This window comes from Mercenaria mercenaria, chromosome 3 (assembly GCF_021730395.1).
Source record: "Mercenaria mercenaria strain notata chromosome 3, MADL_Memer_1, whole genome shotgun sequence".
In the NCBI taxonomy this organism is placed as follows: Eukaryota; Metazoa; Mollusca; class Bivalvia; order Venerida; family Veneridae; genus Mercenaria; species Mercenaria mercenaria.
Genome location: NC_069363.1, coordinates 57,182,876 through 57,197,711, shown reverse-complemented (window position 1 = coordinate 57,197,711; position 14,836 = coordinate 57,182,876). Strand labels below are relative to the sequence as shown.

At 35.3% G+C, this 14,836-nt stretch overlaps 2 protein-coding genes across 6 annotated transcripts in view; one reads left to right on the top strand and one right to left on the bottom strand.

Annotated features, from left to right (window-relative positions):
- Positions 1 to 3,627: 3,627 nt before the first annotated feature.
- Positions 3,628 to 12,935, bottom strand: LOC128555652 (tRNA 2-selenouridine synthase-like). Of its 3 annotated transcripts, none has more exons than XM_053538668.1 (3): positions 12,877 to 12,935; positions 6,787 to 7,376; positions 3,628 to 6,015 (listed from the first exon to the last, which is right to left on the bottom strand). In XM_053538668.1, exons 2-3 carry the CDS (start codon positions 7,304 to 7,306, stop codon positions 5,408 to 5,410), a joined length of 1,128 nt encoding a protein of 375 aa, XP_053394643.1. In that variant the 5' UTR covers positions 7,307 to 7,376; positions 12,877 to 12,935; the 3' UTR covers positions 3,628 to 5,407. The 3 variants fall into 3 exon arrangements, with proteins under 3 accessions (XP_053394643.1, XP_053394642.1, XP_053394641.1); XM_053538667.1 differs by lacking the exon at positions 12,877 to 12,935 and adding an exon at positions 8,337 to 9,138; XM_053538666.1 differs by lacking the exon at positions 12,877 to 12,935 and adding an exon at positions 8,365 to 9,138.
- Positions 12,931 to 14,836, top strand: part of LOC128555651 (uncharacterized) — a 29,393-nt gene continuing 27,487 nt past the window's right edge. Inside the window, exon 1 of one of the 3 annotated variants that reach the window (XM_053538664.1) lies at positions 12,931 to 12,976. The gene's annotated coding sequence lies outside the window, so the exon portion shown is untranslated. Of the gene's footprint in view, positions 12,977 to 13,136; positions 13,673 to 14,802; positions 14,825 to 14,836 lie in introns of those variants that run through there. The other 2 variants (XM_053538663.1, XM_053538665.1) reach the window with 2 other exon arrangements.

The window sequence follows — 14,836 nt, the reverse complement described above, 5'->3', positions numbered from 1 at the left end:
TTTGCATACCTGCTGGAATCACAGAGTTACAGCAAAACCAAGTGTTAAGACCCTGTTAGTCGCCTCTTACGATCATGCAAGGGTAAGGCAGTGGTTCCAATTCTTTTCATACACAGATCGTCCCAGAACCACATGGGGCTCCAAATCAAAAGAATTCTACATTGCAGTTCCATGTGTAATTCTAACTATTAGCAAGTAATGCTTCAAAAGTATTCATCATTGAGAAAGGTGTTAATTTTGACAAATATCTTGCGCTCAAAAAAATATAACTTAAAAATATGTCTAGAATACCGTACTTAGCTATAAAGGAGAGAATACTTGGACTGGAAAAAATGCTGTTATTTACATACTATTACACAACAATCTGAACATGTTATCTATAAATATAGGACACTGTGTAATTGTTCTTCAGAATCAGGGCAGGAGGTCAACAGACTTTTACGAAACACTGACCCAATTAATTTATTGAATTTCATGGCACTGTAATCCCTAAGTCAAGATTTTTACAGTTGCCTTATCATGTTGGCAGGATATTTGATATTTAATGAACTTCTAAATCACTTGTGTAAATATGGCAGTCTTAAAGTGCAGCAATTTGCAATAGTATCATTGCAGTGTTTAGATAATCACCATAGGGAAAATGCACAATATTTTGATAGTATCATTTATACTATAAGTACCTTATGTAAACAAATACATTGTACCAGTGCAGTTTGCACTCTGGTATTGTCTGTTACAGAATTTCTGTTACCAAATATTTTTTTTACAAATCGGAGAAAATATTAGTTAAAATGATGAATCATTCAGAATTTGACCTTTTCTTAGGCTGTAGCAACCTGCATACAAGCATAAATGAACAGGTTTACATTTTCAATGGGAAGATAATTTTGGAAGATAATACTGCAATAATGTGGTGTTTGTTTTGAAAGCGGCCATCTAAAAATCAAGGATTCCCTTTTTTTGAATGCTTATATTTATACCCACAACATTCTTGAAGAAATATTCATTAAAACCACCTAGTGATCAAATAATTATAAATTATTCTAATATGACTAACAATGTTTTAATCACCCCAATGATATTATGTTGACGTCATATTAAGCGCCATGTACGCATCGAGAAACAGCACTTCAAATTTGATCAAATGTTTTACTGAATTACCAGTGCAGAATAATTCGCCATCATTTTGCATGGTAATGGAACTATTCCGCAGGATGTATTACCATTTCAGGTCCTGGTATAAACAAATACCATTTGGTGCATACATGTCCCAATAAACAGTTGTATCATATTTTTCTAAATTTTACAATAAAAGATATATTAGAATCAAAACAATTTATTGTTAAAACACTCTATCTATAAATTATTTCTAAAATAATTGATGAAGCATACATTTTATCTTCTTTATTGATGAATATATTATTTAACTATGATAAAAGCCTCTTACAAGCCAATTTTTAGTATTTAGTTCAATATTGATGCACTTAGAGATATATGGATGCATTTTGTGTAGTATGGAAGTAATCTATGACATATGCCAAAGGCTATTAACTTTTCAAAAGATATAATTCAAAAGCTGAACTGCTTGTAAATGTGGAACTAGAATATCTGATACAACCTGTAGACATTTAATATTTCTTGTTGTCTTATCTCAGTGATGTAATTTTTTGCAGTTACTTTACACACCTAGTATTACAGTTTAAATATTGAATAATGAAGTGAATTAAAAGACCATATTAAGCTTACTGTGTAAACAATTCTGCACTTTCTATCTTTCTAAAGTATCAACATATAGTTTCCATACAAGAAATGAAAAAAATACTGCAGCAGAACCAGCCCTGAAGAGTCAGCTGTTCCGTACCCACTGAAAACCATATTCCTGGTGCAAGATCCTAACCTTTTGTTTACAACGGCCTTTAACCCTTACCCTGCTAAATTTCTATAATGAACTTGTCCATCATTCTATCAATTTCGAAAGTACAATTAACTGTAAAAAGGGGTGCTTACCAAAAAGATACTGACTGAATGGCATGGATGTGCAGGCTGATCATGATCTACTCTGATCGCAAATGCAGAATCAATCGTGTCCAGCATAAGGGTTAAACCATATTCAAGGAGCAAGAATTGGATTAATGGAGAACAATCAAAAGTGTGCTGTACAAATTTATGTACCAAAAACGTATATTAACAGTATGTTCTCATAAATTTCAGCACAAAACTTTAAAAAAGTATTTCATTTGATATGAACTATCTGGCAATTTAACAGACAGCTCCAGAAAAAAAACAAGTGTGTTTTACATGAGAGCAGGACAAGTTGGCAAAAAACTTTTTTCTAAATTGAAGTCATGAAGCATAATGAACAAAGATTTGCCTAGAAAAAAATGGAATAGTGGAAGTTTGTACAAACCAAAAAAGAGATTCTAAATATTTGTAAGAAAAATAAACTTCAGCTCAGTCTGCTAGTACTTTCATGCATGTAACACTAAAGAAATTACAATCTGAATAACAAAACAGTCTAACATAAACTAGAGCTATCACTAAAGGTGATGAATGTACCCCCCGCATGCACTGACACAGTACATTGCAATCTGACGCACCCAAGACTGCATAATTATGTGGACTGTATGTATATAGACTGTATGTATATAGTATAGTAACAAAAAACCAAGTCCCATAACTATGCAGAATATTTATCTAAAAGAATGTAACATGCACCATGCACAACTAGGGTTGGTACTGATCACTTGTGTTAAGTTTCATTAAATTGTGTGTAAGGGTTTGGTTGATTAGGAACGCACAAGATTGCATATGCAGACTGTATGTACTTAGTATGTTAACAAGAAACAAAGTCCCATAACTCTGCAATTTTTGTCGCTGAAAGAACCTAACATGCCCCATGCACAACTACTGTTGTTACTGATCACTTGTGTGAAGTTTCATTAAATTGTGTCAAGGGGATTAGGTGAGATGGTGCGCACAAGATTGTGTCTATGTATATAGTATAGTAACAAAAAAAACAAAGTCCCATAACTCTGCAATTTTTTTTTCTGAAAGAACCTAACATGCCCCATGCACAACTACTGTTGTTACTGATCACTTGTGTGAAGTTTCATTAAATTGTGTCAAGGGGATGAGGAGAGATGGTGCACACAAGATTGTGTCTATGTATATAGTATAGTAACAAAAAAACAGAGTCCCATAACTCTGCAAATTTTTTTTCTTAAAGAACCTAACATGCCCCATGCACAACTACTGTTGTTACTGATCACTTGTGTGAAGTTTCATTAAATTGTGTCAAGGGGATGAGGAGAGATGGTGCGCACAAGATTGTGTCTATGTATATAGTAAAGTAACAAAAAAACAAAGTCCCATAACTCTGCAAATTTTTTTTCTAAAAGAACCTAACATGCCCCATGCACAACTACTGTTGGTACTGATCACTTGTGTGAAGTTTAATTAAATTCTGTCAAGGGGATAAGGAGAGATGGTACGCACAAGATTGCGTCTACGGACAGACAGACAACCTGAAACCAGTATACACCCCCTTACAACTTTGTTGTCGGAGGGTACAATAAACTAGAGCTATCACTAAAGGTGATGAATGTACCCCCCCCCCCCCCCCCCCCCCCGCATGCACTGACACAGTACATTGCAATTTGACGCACACAAGATTGCATAATTATGTGGACTGTATGTATATAGACTGTATGTATACAGTATAGTAACAAAAAACAAAGTCCCATAACTATGCAGAATATTTATCTAAAAGAATGTAACATGCACCATGCACAACTAGGGTTGGTACTGATCACTTGTGTGAAGTTTCATTAAATTGTGTGTAAGGGTTTGGTAGATTAGGAACGCACAAGATTGCATATGCAGACTGTATGTACATAGTATGTTAACAAGAAACAAAGTCCCATAACTCTGCAATTTTTGTCGCTGAAAGAACCTAACATGCCCCATGCACAACTACTGTTGTTACTGATCACTTGTGTGAAGTTTCATTAAATTGTGTCAAAGGGATGAGGAGAGATGGTGCGCACAAGATTGTGTGTATGTATACAGTATAGTAACAAAAAAACAAAGTCCCATAACTCTGCAAATTTTTTTTCTGAAAGAACCTAACATGCCCCATGCACAACTACTGTTGTTACTGATCACTTGTGTGAAGTTTCATTAAATTGTGTCAAAGGGATGAGGAGAGATGGTGCGCACAAGATTGTGTGTATGTATACAGTATAGTAACAAAAAAACAAAGTCCCATAACTCTGCAAATTTTTTTTCTTAAAGAACCTAACATGCCCCATGCACAACTACTGTTGTTACTGATCACTTGTGTGAAGTTTCATTAAATTGTGTCAAGGGGATGAGGAGAGATGGTGCGCACAAGATTGTGTCTATGTATATAGTATAGTAACAAAAAAACAAAGTCCCATAACTCTGCAAATTTTTTTTCTAAAAGAACCTAACATGCCCCATGCACAACTACTGTTGGTACTGATCACTTGTGTGAAGTTTCATTAAATTCTGTCAAGGGGATAAGGAGAGATGGTGCGCACAAGATTGCGTCTACAGACAGACGGCCAGATGGCCAGACGGACGGACAGACAGACAACCTGAAACCAGTATACCCCCCCTTACAACTTTGTTGTCGGCAGGTACAATAAATTATACAAACAGTAAAATAATTTAAAAAAGAATACTGTAAGTTCAACACTGCATATGTAAAAATTTTGGAGTTTTATTTTGGCTGTACTGGCCGTTTGTTCAGAGTGCCAAATTAAATCTATCGCCAAAATAATGTACAAAAATCATGAATAAAACTTTAATACTCAAGAAAATTTTCAATTTAAAAAATTCAAATACTAAAACATGAAATAACCTCTGAAAAAAAGAGCATGTCTACCCTTAAGGGTTTTTTTAACACTTCTGCTGAATTGATAAATTACTTTGTATTTGGCCATAACACAGAGAGATCTGTTGGCCATGAACAAAGAGTCAAAAAGATATGGTTTTGACAAGAAAACCTGCCCATTTGATCTTCGACCTCAGCATTTGTCCTTGATTTTGAACTAACATGTCTGAAAGTCATGTTCTAACAGTTCTATCATAGAAAACCTGTGTGCCAAGTTACTTGAAAATCACTGAACATGTTAAAAAGAAACAGAGCACACATAAAATATTCCCTAAATGGCTTTTGATCTCACTGAATGACCTTGAACTGACATTACTGAATGGAGAGCCCCTAGCTGCTCACCAGATCTTGACTGTTGACCTTGAACTTATGTCATAAAACAAGGAAAACTTTTACGTGCATCGTAAATATTCATTTAACATTTTTTAAATCATTCCACTGAAGGTAACATTAATGCTTCACTACACACAAATCACTAAGAATCTTGGGCTAAGAATTTCCCAACATATCAACAAGATTTATGAGTGTTTCATCATCAAGATTTTCTATCTTTAAATATTCAGTTTCTAATGATGACCGATTATTTTTCTTTTGTGACAGCAAGTAGGTCGGATCATAATGTTCTAGGAGAATCTTTCTCACAAAGTCCTTCCACTGACCTTTATCAATCAAGGCCAACCAGTCATTGACACGCTCATGACCAGCCACCTTCACCAGTTTTTGAATGATTAATTTGAGGTCTTCTGTATGTTCAATCCAATTTGGATAGTCTTTGATAATATGGTTAACTCTTTCTTCTATTGGAAGATGAACACAGAATCTTGGTGCAGCCTGTAACCGTTTGAAGAATTTTTGAGGAATATGTATAGTTCCTATTCGAACACTCTCAGATTCCAGCCACACTGGTCTGGAAGTTGTGAATGTGTGTAATTTATCACATAAGAGAGAGTCAAAGTATTTCTGTGACGGCTGTGTCTCACCATGCCAGAGTCCCAAGACTGAACCTTTGTGCTTAGCTAGGGCCTCTAAGTCAAGGACTTGGTGACCCTGTGATGCCAAGGTTTGAAGAATCTTTGTTTTGCCACTTCCTGTGAGACCTAAAAAATCAATTAATTCTTTTAACTCTTATACATTAGCCACAACATATAAGTCCTTATCAAACCATTCGCTGCTTAATTTCCTCAATAGTTGTACCTCTCAGTTAACAAATGATCCAAAGTCTCATATCATCACACACAAATAGTTTAGTAAGAAATAAAGAAATGAGCCGCGCCATGGGAAAACCAACATAATGGGTTTGCGACCAGCATGGATCCAGACCAGCCTGCGCATCTGCGCAGTCTGGTCAGGATCCACGCTGTTCGCTTTTAAAGCCTACTGCAATTAGAGAAGCCGTTAGCGAACAGCATGGATCCTGACCAGACTGCCACTATGTTGATTTTCTCATGGCGCGGCTCAAATATTCTTTTTTACAGTTTAACAGAATTGTAATAACAAGCATGCATCTATGACAAAGTGATAAATCTGATAATTTTTGTACAACTTTGGAAAAGATCTTTATTTTTAGATTTCAGTTTAACATATACTGCAGACTGTGAGGCTATTAGGTCTGATGCTGTGTGCAAATGACTTTTACCATCTGGCATTTTAAAGGGGCTTGCCTCTATGTCATCTATGTTTAAAATTTAGACCATGCTTTCATTTGTAAGCTTTTGACCAAAACAAAGCGTAATTCAATATGTTTGGAGGAGGATTTCATTGATAAAAACATTTGTTTTAAAAAAAAATACAGCACTTGGCATAAATCTGTGGGGATGCCCCTTTAAAGTAAATGTAATCAATTTGATTTACACGGTAGTAACACTCACCTGATATAACCTTAAACTGAAATTTTTCTGGCAAGTTTTCCAACTCTTGACGAACAACTGCCCTGTATTGTTTGTACCCCTTGTCTAACACAAACGTCTGAAAGCCAATCTGGGCCAATACAAGGGCCATGCTGTATGACCTCTGACCCCCTCGCCAGCAGTATATCAGGGGTCTATACTCAGCTTTCTGAGACTGGAAATAATCATCAATATGTCTCGCAATATTTCTTGAAATAACAGCAGCTCCAGTTTTGCGGGCTTCAAACTGATTTAACGAGTACTGTTTCCCGACTGTCACTCTTTCGTCATTTGTAAGGACTGGTAAATTTATAGCCCCGGGGATATGGTCTTCTTCAAACTCTGCCGGTGTGCGAACATCGATTATCTCAGATACTCGACCATCCCTATGACTAGTAAGAACCTCTGGGACACTTGATTTTGTTGCCTTGACAGCAGTACAATATTTCTGCAGATAAGCTAGACGAAAGAGGGGATACTTCTGTAGGATTTTTGATGCCATTCTGTCTCAACTAAATGCTGACTCACAATACAGTTTTCTTCAGAAACATCATGAATTCCTGGTGTGTACTCTGAAATTGGACCAAAACATAACACATTAAACTTTTGAGAAATGTTTACCTAAATATTATCAATTACATGTTTATTACTAAGATCCTAAGTTACTGGTATTCCAAAATAGTTTTTGTTCTTTAGATTTCTGGGATGGTCTCAATTCTGGTAAAATGGGGAAAAATGTGTTGTAAATTAGATACGCCTGATTTTTTTTGTGGGCAAGTAGTAAGTTGATAAGCTGCTATTCAATTCAATCAGCATATCAATTTCAACAATATAAAAACAAGGAGCTGCATTTTCAAAATGCAAAATCTTTCCCCTGTGTTATTTAAGATTCGAAGTTTGAAGGTGAAGTTCAAGGTCATTTAAATATACTGTGTATTACAGGTCAGTTTGTAAGTCTTGCCACAAGAGTTGTTGAGTGCGAGTATGAATTAAATCGAGTTATTAATGTGTTTGGTTTTTTTGTTTTAGGTTTAACACCATTTTTCAACAGTATTTCAGTTATTTAACGGCAGGTAGTTAACCTAACCAGTGTTCCTGCATTCTGAACCAGAACAAACCTGTTCTCCGCAAGTAACTGCCAACTTCCCCACATGAATCAGAGGTGCAGGATGAATGATTTCAGACACAATGTCTTATCAAACTGTTATGTAGAACAAGCACCTCATCTGGGAATTGAACTCATAACCTCGCAATCTGTTGATCTGCCCTCTCCCTATTGAGCTAAGCGGGCGGCTTTAATATGGGACCGAGATGAAACGGCAAAATGCCATATGGATAAACAGATGCACATTTCAATAGCTATAGGCCTGGAGGCATGAAAAAGCATTTGGATTATATTATTAATACAATTAAAAACACTACATGTAAACTTTTTTTAAGTGAATTAACAGTTTCTCACGAATATTCTTGTTCTTTTTACTAGTGAAGAGTTCATATTAACAAAATCTGAAATCTAATTTCCTCAAGCTCACTTTAAGATTTTGCCAGATTTCGTAATACCTGCCACCCTGCTAAAGGAAATGTCCTATTGTATGTAACAATAGCTTCTTTTCTGTATAAACAACTGATCACACGCATTGCCATGCGTCCGTATGACATATATTCTCCAACTTCAACGATATACTCTCAAACGCCTGTGCGGATATCCACTGGAGAGGGACTGACTTAGCCTTACTCATTTGACTTATTTTATGATCTGATATTTTATAGTTGTCATCCCTCTAAGCCTTACCCTTATCTGCATTTTACTGTTAGGAAAACGAAAACATTAAAAAAGCCAAAATATTCTGGTCAGACTTACTTGATTTAATAAATTAAACATTAATATTCATACGAGTAGAAACTTTAAATGGGTTGAATTTAATTCATATGTTTAAATAAGAGACTTATACATCTTCGAAAAAAATGATGCGACAGGTGCGAGGAGCACTAGTTTCTATAAACAGCAGACTGCCGATGACACTAAACTGCAGAAACAAAACACAAAAATTACATTCATAAAATGTCAGCAAGGTAAGTTTATGCTTAAATATCAACATAAATTCATCATCAGAGATGTAATCATTAAATACTTTGTACATGTACCAGAAAATGTTCCCAGCGGATTTCATTAGGGATTTCCTAACAGAAATATGCAGAATAAATTTGGACGTGATGGAGACAGTGCTGTCCCGAAACGTCCTATTATTTGGACGGCAGTGGCTACGATTACGGTACCGTAATCCTAGCCTCCGGTTCTAGGATTACGGAAGTTCCGTATTCCTAGACAACCCTATGAGATAGATATGCTATGAGAATAGGCTAGGATTACAGAAGTGTTTAAGAGGCATCATTTATTTATTTTAGGACATGCATACCGTAGATACCCATGTATAATGCGCAGTTTTTTGACCCCCGGGACCACCCCCGAATCGTGGGTGCGCATAATACACAGGTATAGACAATTTTCCAACTTCAAAACAAGTTTGTTACCGATGTTTGCCATTTTGGTAAAGGGAAACTACCCCCCGCGCTTACTGTCTCCGCTAAAATCTAAGATTGCCGTTACGTTCCGTAAAAGATCGAATTGTTTATTTTTCTTTCAAACAAAATTAATTTCATATAAATTTAAAAGTATTTTGACGAAAGAAATGTTTATAATTCACAAAAATTATGTTACTAATTAAAGATCGAGAATTATCTTTAACCGAGATCAAACTGTGAACAACATAATTGACATGAGGTGACACGTTGATTGCCGGTAATTACTGGCTTTATGATCGTGACAAAAAGACTATCACACCTCTTGTTACCAGTTTAAATTGAGAAGCTCATGTCATTTTGAAAGATACCATTCCGAAATATTGAATCAGCTGCTATTTATTTATTCAAAATAGTGAATTAAAAAAGGTAAAACAACAAATATAACAATAATTTACTGGTTTTATTTTCGAGAAAACAAAAATCGATAGTACCGTGAGACCGATGCTGCTCTCCGCCGTGGAGATAAAATTTATTACCGGTGTCGATGTAAACTCTACTTTCGTTTTCCATCCACCTCAAAATTGACCAAAATTTTTTTTTTTTTTTTTTTTTTTTCCCAGGATTTTGGACTAAGATCGGGGGTGCGTATTATACACGGGTGCGCATTATACACGGGTATCTACGGTAAATGACATTGCAAACTTACTCATTTCACTTAAGATTAATTTCACTAATATTTCGTGCTATCGATCGGCCGTTTTGGGTTAGTATAATCTTAATGGCGGTGCGCGGAAATATTATAGAATGTAATTATAGAAATGTTTTGTATATACCTGCATTTTTTCATCAGGTCAACACAAATGGTATTTAATAACATACAATATGGTTATAAATCATAAAATTCAAAGTATAGAATATTTTTTTTAATCTAACTTTGACACTCATATTTCTAATATATTTCCGCGCGCCGCCATTACGATTATACTGACCCAAAACGGCGGATAGATAACACGAAATAATAAGGCAGGCATAAAAAATTGAATGCTAGACGGTTTGACCCCTTGACATCTTGACCCCTTAAATTTTTTTACCAAAGATGACACCTTGACCCCTTAGTGACACTTTGACCCCTATTTCCAGTGACACCTTGACCTCTACTTTTTTTTATTTGACACTTTGACCCCTTACATTTTTTTTTGTGGCTAGGGGTATATTTTTCTGCAGTTTAATTTCTTAATGTGCATGCAAGTCATTGATAAAAGCTGTATTGATGGACTTGTACAAGTTCTAGACTATGAGTAGGTGACAAAGTATGGTTTATGTGTGTTGTTTACTCATGTTGGTATTATTAAAAATGATGTTTCACAAACGTTTGCAATTATCTAAGAAATTATTTAGATGAAATTACTAATCAAGTTAGTAATTATAGATATAAATAACCTTATTGACTAATTGAAATAATAAAATAACTCTCTGTTCGAAACTTCACATTTATTGGTATAGTATACTACCTTATTCATAAATGTACATTTTTATAAATAAATACAATAACGCTAAAACTAAATACTTTTCTCTTCATTCATTATTTCTTTCACTCATTCTTTCTCTCTTTTCATTCTCATATTTCTTTCATACAGTTAAATAGTTCAGTAAGAAAATACATTACATAAAACATAATATACATTTAATGAGTACACTTTGTACACTATTTACATGAAACAGACAATATAAATATTAAACATTATACAAAACACAACAAAGACAGAAATAAGAAAAATGCATCACATAAAACATAATACACTTTGTGCACTTTTTACATGATGAGCACTGGTCAGTCTATTATAAAGTCCTGGCACTGTTCTTTAAATTTGGTTGAGTTTTGGATTTACATACGGCCGTAAATCTCACCAACACGGGCTAGAATGTCTTAACACATGATGTCATGGTCATCGTACTTGTCCCATTGCTCACCAATAAGATTGTCCATTGACACGTACACCTGAAGACGGTTCCTGCTCACTGCCTGCTGAGAGACAAGAGCAACAGTGATTGATACCAACTTTCTTCCTGGAGAAGAAGCGTAATTAGCACATAGAAGGGGAGTATGCTGCGTCCAGTTTTCTGGTTGAGGCCCCGGTGCCAACCCTCACAGTCGTTGTTTGTGCGTACAGGCTGCCTGTACACACTCCACTCGTCAATCGTCCACAAACTTGAGCCCAACAACTGATCCTAGACGTATTGGAAGAGATCCCGCACTGGATGCAAGCTGGTCATGGCACGGTCTCTCAGACGTTGGAACGCTCTCGATGTCCCGACCCGGTAGAAACGGAAGAGCAAGTAGCTTGCTTAATTATCAGCTGATGAACGGTTCTCCTGTCCTGGTAGGTTTTGGCGAGACCGTGCTCCTTCACGTGACGAATGATGGACTGCGCCCAGTTGAAAGCACAACCATGTAGATCTGTACCTGGGAAGACCTGCCGAAGAGCCTGCAACAAACCTGAAGTTGATCTAATAAATTAGGCATAACTTTGATACATATGTTTACGTTTAAACCATTTTCATTGTAAACCAACACTTTTAATATTCAACTTAGATAAAATCTAAAACTTAATTATTTTGATTTTGATAAACGTGAAATAAAATGCTATTATAATAAGTGTTATTCATTCATAGACTTTAATTGTTCAAATCTTGATAGTGAAATTTTCACTCCACAAAATATATATTCATTTACATTAATTAATCAACAAACACATCCTTGATATCTATCTTTTCTGATTGCAATAACTACAATACTATTATACTTAGTAAATTTTATAAAATCATTTTGCATATTTATCATTGACATTTTTTAATGCAACAAAACATGTTATAATGTACAATTATATAACATGTAAATTTTTCACTTAAACCAAGCAAAATAAAAAAAATAAATTAGGGGTCAAAGTGTCACTATGAAAAAATGGACAATAGGGGACAAAGTGTCTAGGGGTCAAGGTGTCATCTTATTTTATTAGGGGTCAAGGTGTCAAGGGGTCAAAACGTCTTGCTACCAAAAAATTAAGTGAAATAAGTAAGTTTACAACATCATTTATGCGTGTCCCAACATACATTTTATGCCTCCTAAAATACTTCCGTAATCCTAGCCGATCCTCATAGGGTTGTCTAGGAATACGGAACTTCCGTAATACTAGAACCGGAGGCTAGGATTACGGTACCGTAATCGTAGCCACTGCCTATTTGGACTAGGGCTGACCTTAAGAGGGTGGCCAAATTTGGACCTCTATGTTTAAAGATCTATATCATACCGACTGATAACATCAGTGGCAATTATGACTATATTCCAAAAAAGTGAACAACTGAGTCTAAATATATAAAATCATAAATATCAATTATTCCTTCTCGGCAACCTAGTTAAGGTACGAAGTGGATCGAGAGCGAATCGCTCTCTGGTAGAACAGTGTTTCCGCTCGTAAATAAATTACAGACCTTCGTTGGAAATTATACATAATAAAACTTGATTAATGTCTCCCTGACGTAACAACATACACTGATGGACTTATTTACGTAAGATGTAAAATGCATGTCTGTAGTTTGTTGAACGATCACTTTCGAAGCATTCCGAAATTCCGGTGTAAATGTAAACAAGGTTGGAAAAAGAATTAAAAATAATAAAATTTATGTTGTTTACTACTTTCATGTGTCTATACCATGATTTCCCGGCCCGATTTCCCATACTTATGTTTAATGTTCTATCTTATATTTTCTTTTTATAGATGAAGTAGAAGTAGTTCTATCTATATGAAAACATTACATTTCCAAATATCCCTCGTGTGAATGATCCTACCTGTAAAACAGAAAATCTGATGTAAAATATATTATTTTGCATTAAATGGCAGTTTTCTTTGAGTTGTTTGCTAGTTCAAATAATTTGATGTCAGAACTGATTCTGAGATATTTTCGTGATGGGGCAGAATCCCAATGAGAGATACTAACCTATGCAAAAATTATCACAACATCGCAACTCACCAACAATTAGTTGGACTAAGTTGTATGCCATTGTAACATGACGTTATTCAGATCTGACACAACATTACAACAATATACGTCTCTGCTTAATTTATCCCTGTACACTGATTAGGCTATGCCTAATTGTTGTGCTTGTTTCAGTCGTGCATCAATTCGTTACACATACATGTGCCATGGACATGCCAAACAGCCTGATCAAAACATCATGACACATTGCAGTGTACTAATCATTGAGACTGCATGCCTGGTGTTGTAGGAATCAAGCCTGCCAAATATTCCATCAATGTGACGCAGCAAAGAGGACATACATGACAAGGTTCATTGACATTGTGAAGCAACTTGTGACAGTGTGATACAACAACATGACATTGTGATACAACAACACATGACATTGTGATACATTCTGGTAGTGTGACAGAATATTGGGACATTTAGAAGCATAGAGTGCAAGAAATGTGCACCTTAGTGAGCCTTACTGTCCATGCACAGGCATAAGCACAACTGAAAGTACTGAAATGGACTTAATGGTCCAAAAAGAGTGGTCAAAAATATAACAGAACTGAGTCCAAGTACAAGGAGACTTCTTACAGCCTCCACACAGTTCTTAAAGACTGCTGTTATTGTAGTCATTAATATCTGTTAGAAAATCCTCTGGAAGCATAGAATGTAACCAAGCAGATTAGTTTGATTGATTGAGTCCAGATATTCATGATTAGTATTGAAATGTGCAACACCCCAGTAATGTTGTGTGGTTTTGTTGAAATGTCATACATTATGTTGCATTGTTGCAAGTCACATCACATTGTCGTTTCGTTATGTCCCATTGTCATGTTGTATAATGTCATTTTGTTGAATCATACTTATAGCTATTGTGTATCAGCTGAAATGAGACAACAGACAAGATCACAATGGCCCTATAGGAGTGATCGTGTTTGTAAACAAATCCATTGTATTTTCTATTTTTAGAACTGATAAGACAAAGACCGGGTGGGCCGACGCCGAGCGTCCATGTTTTTTGTAAACAGTGATGTTTTTCTAACGGCTTAAACTTTCTTAAAACACAAATAATATCAATAATTTTTTGATCAATGGAAAGTGTATAAAACAAGCAATTTATTGATTACTTTTGATTATAAATTCGAAATTAAATGGATTAATTATGAACGCTTAACTTACAGTGTTTTTTCAAAATGTTTGGAGGATCGCTACGCCGCTATTAAAATCTTATGTCATTTAAAACGGATATTCATTTTAAAAAGATATTTAAATGGGAAAATATGAAAATCCTAAGCATTCCAAAACTTTTTTAATTTTTAAAATCCATAAATGAGCGAAAAAGTTATTAAAAATTAAAAATTCAGATCCCATACACAAACGGTGTAAAAACATTTGTTTTACCCACCACCAGATAAACAGGTATTTATGCGTGACGTAATGGCGATCTCTCCTATAGAGTTGCTATGTAGCAGTAAGTATCATT

Excerpts from the sequence above, each read along its gene's own strand:
- LOC128555652 (XM_053538668.1), bottom strand. The coding sequence starts at position 7,306 with ATGGCATCAAAAATCCTACAGAAGTATCCCCTCTTTCGTCTAGCTTAT. Across the intron at positions 6,016-6,786 it reads TCAGTTTAAGGTTATATCAG|GTCTCACAGGAAGTGGCAAA; the intron begins GTGAGTGTTACT and ends TTGATTTTTTAG.